Source organism: Hipposideros armiger, unplaced genomic scaffold (genome assembly GCF_001890085.2).
Source record: "Hipposideros armiger isolate ML-2016 unplaced genomic scaffold, ASM189008v1 scaffold_714, whole genome shotgun sequence".
NCBI classification, from domain to species: Eukaryota; Metazoa; Chordata; class Mammalia; order Chiroptera; family Hipposideridae; genus Hipposideros; species Hipposideros armiger.
The window spans coordinates 668,936-673,513 of record NW_017732064.1 but is presented as its reverse complement, the minus strand read 5'-3'; the positions used below and the strand labels follow the sequence as shown (position 1 = coordinate 673,513).

General features: G+C 35.0%; 1 protein-coding gene and 1 long non-coding RNA gene across 2 annotated transcripts in view; one reads left to right on the top strand and one right to left on the bottom strand.

Moving 5' to 3' along the window:
• The window catches only part of LOC109373375 (uncharacterized), a 20,211-nt gene that overhangs the window by 10,180 nt on the left and 5,453 nt on the right, over positions 1-4,578 (top strand). The window lies entirely within an intron of this gene.
• The window catches only part of LRRC66 (leucine rich repeat containing 66), a 36,032-nt gene that overhangs the window by 26,211 nt on the left and 5,243 nt on the right, over positions 1-4,578 (bottom strand). Inside the window, exon 2 of the mRNA XM_019627144.1 lies at positions 820-1,320. Within this exon, the coding sequence (XP_019482689.1) occupies positions 820-1,315 (496 nt within the window). The 5' untranslated portion in view covers positions 1,316-1,320. The remainder of the gene's footprint in view (positions 1-819; positions 1,321-4,578) is intronic.

Genomic DNA, 4,578 nt, shown 5'->3' with positions numbered 1-4,578 from the left:
CTTTTTTTATAGCATAGTGTCTTATATAAAGTAAGTACTTAGCAAATAGTGACCAAGACTAAAGACAAACAAGGAAAGGAAATTGTCTAGCACTCCTGAATATAAAAAAGAATAAAGGAAGTTCTGGCTAATGAACCTGATACATTTTCTAAATAAAACATGGTGGATTAGTTAAGGAACTCCAACATATAGATTACTGAATGTCAGAATGGATGAGAAGTTATAGTAAGAGGCTATGTGGAGTATCCTGTTAGATTCTAGGATAAGGAATTCTGATTTTGATTTGATAACAAAGTTTACATATTGATATATGATATTAGCATATTTCTAGTCTATATTTGGAGGACAACTAGATAAGTAGACACAAAATGTATTCTAAGAAAAAAAATTATACTTATGGTAACATTTAATTTGAATTGTATTACATATTAAAACTATCTGCTCTAGTTATTTCTCAGTGCTTTTCTATACTTAGTAACAGACATATGATAATCAAAGTAGGTAATTTAAAATTGTGCATTATTATTTAGCCCTTACATACTTCTTAGTGTCTTGTGACACTGTCTTAGCGTCTTGCAACAAAACCATATATAGTAATGTAAGTTATAGTAATTAAATTGCATTGACTATACATTCCACATAGTAAAACTGCAAATTCCAGGAAGAAACTCCTTTTATTATACTTGCTCTGACCAAATTGCTTTATTTTCAGCTGTTTCTTTGAAACTGAAAACAAACATGGAATTCTTATTGACATGAAACATTAACTCTCCCCATACTCGTTGCTTGGTCTAGTCCATCTTTTAAGATTGTACTCACCCTTGGGAATGTCACTGAGTTTATTTCTTTGAAGAATTAGCAGCTTGAGAAGTGGAAGTCCATTTCTCAAGCTGCTTCTGTGGCGTTTCACCGACGATGACTTAAGACCCGGTAGAGCCAATGAGAGGGAGCGGATGGCATTGTTGCTGAGGTTCAGTAGTTCCAAAGCTTGTAAATGTGTAAGAGGGCGTAAGGTTATTTTCGATATGAGATTGTTACTGAGGTCCAGGTGTTTTTTATTCCGTTCTTCTTTTTTCGTGGGAGACTGGAAGAGAACCCTAAAGAAATTGGAACTTACTTCCACTGTGGCTGCTGTGTGTGATATGTCCACAGGATTATCATGCTTTCCAATAAAAGAACAATTTGTCAGAAGAGATCCACTCCATTGGCACTCAGAATTGAATAAAATACTGCCTTTTCTTGATGGGTTTGCCATTGTTCCAGTAAAATAAAGACCTATAGCCATGGTAATGGCTGCGAAACATAGGTTTTTCATAATGCCTGGAGAAAGAAAAATGAATTATTTACAATAACTTATGTAAAAACTAACAGCAAATAAGCAGAAAACTTATTTTTCTTTTTTTTTCTTATTAAAGTTTATTGGGGTGACAAGTGTTAGTAAAGTTACATAGGTTTCAGGTGTACTGTTCTGTAATACATCATCTGTATATCACATTGTGTGTTCACCACCCAGAGTCAGTTCTCCTTTCATCACCATATATTTGATCCTGAAAACTTAATTTTGAATTTAAGATTTAGGAAAGTTATCTTGCTTTGATTGCTAATTTAATTGAATGTTTCATTTCTTAGAAATAGGGGGATTAAAATGTAGCTACCAAAAATGGTATAGCTCTAGTAATAAAATTACATTTATGTTACATTCTAAAGAAAGAATTCCCTGATTTTTCAGAAAATATTCATTTGGGCCTTACCTTTGTGTCTGACTTCCCAGGATCAGTTATGCTGCAGTCAGTCTGCTTTGGAGTGAGGGAATCCTACCAAGATTAAGACTTCTCTGCTTCCTTACTGGTTATTAATACTGAGCAAAGTCTATTATGCTTATCTATGACACTGTGATCAGACATGTGGTTTATTATGTGTGACAAGCCAGCTGGTCACACTGAACTGTGGAAGTGTATGGGTGGGAAGTTCAACTCACAAAAGAGACTCTCCATTTCTTTTTAAATGACTGTAAGAACCACAAGCTTTGTCTTTGTGACTTTTCAAATCCTTTTGAAATCATTTCGATATATCCAACATAAATCAGATGGGTTATAAGAAAGAGGCTCTGCCTCAGAGCCATGAAAATGTAATAAGACAGACATATCAAGTACCTTTTTCACCAAAGATTCTTGGGAAGCAATCGAAAATTTTAAAACAAGTATCTATAAATCTCAATGGCTAAGTATATACACAAAATTTTTTTTTAAAAAAGTCAATGAGGGCCGGCCGAGTGGCTCAGTTGGTTAAGAGCTCACTCAAGAGTGTGAACTCTGAGCAACAGGGTCGCTGGTTCAATTTCTGGCCCGAACTGAGCTGCCAACAGCTGCCAACAGATGGCAGGATGGCTCAGCTAAAAAAATAAAGATAAAATTAAAAAGTCAATGAATAATTTAAAAATTTTGTTTTAAACTAAACTCCAATTAAAAACCAGTGCNATGGTGAATCAATGTTGACGGGGTACGTATTCAGGTGAATGAAAGAGGTTGGAAGGTGCATTAATGGCTGGGGCTTGGACATCAGAGGGTAGATTCTGTGTTCCAAGAGAGTAGAGTTGAATGTTGGGAGGAAAATATGGAGGCACTTTTGTGGAGATGGAATTATCTATTGAACTGCTTTCTGATGATCACACAGGCCATGAGAGACAGGAGTTTCATTAGTTTTTGCATTTAAGTGGCCAGAGGCAATTTAACTTCCAAGAAACTATCTCAATGTCTAGTAAAAAAACCAGCCACAGAAGGTATGCCCAGATATTACACCATCTTAGAAACATTCCTTTGGACTATGAACTTTGTAAATGCTCTCCCATGTGTGATAAACTGATAGAGCAATGATATTCAAAGGTTATGGCTTCAAGTTCAAAGAGTATTAAGAATTGGAATAGGGTCCTGAATGGTCCTAGATAAGATATTTGATTCACAAGGCCAGCTTTTAACGTGGTCAAATTTATATAGGTGAGCCAAAGACTTTGCTCTCTTAGCTTAATGACATACATTCATTTTGTTACCTTATAACCTGAACTGGTTTTGAAAAATTGCTTATTGATATTTCTGTAATCCAATAGCAATCAGGATGAAATGTTAAATTCCCTACGAAAGAAAAGAACACAACATATTTTTGTTTTTACAATACATTGGTTATATTTTTTCCACTCCACCATTTTCAAAGTCAGGTATTATTTCATCTCACTTCTAAACCATTTGTCTGTTGGGTTCTGGAATTTAGTGAGTTCATTAATGTCAGGCTGTCACATTCTGGTCTGTCAACCTAACTGGAATCCTAATGAGATGTTGGTCCTGATAGGTTTCTAGGTACTCTATGAGCACTCCAAAAATTCTGCTTGAGGAAGGTGGGATAGTTTAACTGGAGACCCATCCCATTCTTTTAATTTAAAACTAATTTTTCCATTATTAACACTGTACCCCAAAAATATGAGAGGCAGGTAGAATGCTCATTATGGTTAAATTCACAGCTGGCTTCTGTTTTGTAAATTGCATTGGCTGGCACTTCCTCTGTCTGTTTTCCCAACATGAAGCTTAGCAGTGACATCACAGCTGACTCTGAAGACAGGGGATCAGCTGACATTGGGTTAGGCAGTGTGATATTTTACCCTTACAAAAGTGGGCTTTCCTGAGTGAAAGCAACTTTTTGTTGGCTCTATAAACTGTCACCATTTTAAGACATGTGGGACATGATTTATAAAGGTACACAGGTGCTACAAGGCCAGTTGCTTGATTGCTGCTTTCTCAGATATCTCTAAGTTATTCATTTAGATGAGAGCAAACACCTATATAAATAGTTAGACACAAATGATTCTTGGCTCATGAATTATAATGGGCTAAGGAGTCCCATCTACAATAGTTATTTAACATTTTAAAAGATAATTTGAGATTTTGACAGAAACAAATTTATTATTTGTTTATAAATAGACTGTTATTGTCAATTTGTGCCAAGGGAGTAATTATAAGTAATATTTATAAACTACAAGGTTACAAAGTATTTTTCACATATTTTAATAGCTACCATTTATTATGCCAAATGCTATGGTAAAGTTAGGTTCTTGAGATACATTTTTCTTTACTCCTCACAACAATTCTATGAGTAAATATTTTATTATCCATTTTTACCTTTAATATAGGTTTAAAATAAAGGAATCAAAAAAGAACAAAAGAATAGGTCAGAAATAGCATGGCATGCTAGGCAGCACCTCTCTCTTATTGGCTTTTTCCTCCAAAATGAGATTTCAAAGTCAGAGTTATCCAACCATCGTCACAGAATCATAAAACGGGAAGGGATGTTACAAGGGACTCAATCTAGTAAAAACTGAAAATGTAAGATGATTTTGGGAAAATAATTCAAATCACAAAATGCCATGGGTAAAAGAACTCCGAGTTATACCCAAGTAGATTCAGGGCTTCCACTGGGCTTTCAGCACCCATCTGTTTCATTCATCTCTCTGTGATTTCATGTGCTAGAGTTCTAGTGGAATTTCAGATACAGGATTTGCTAATTCCCTCCCCCCACCCTTTTTTTTTTTTT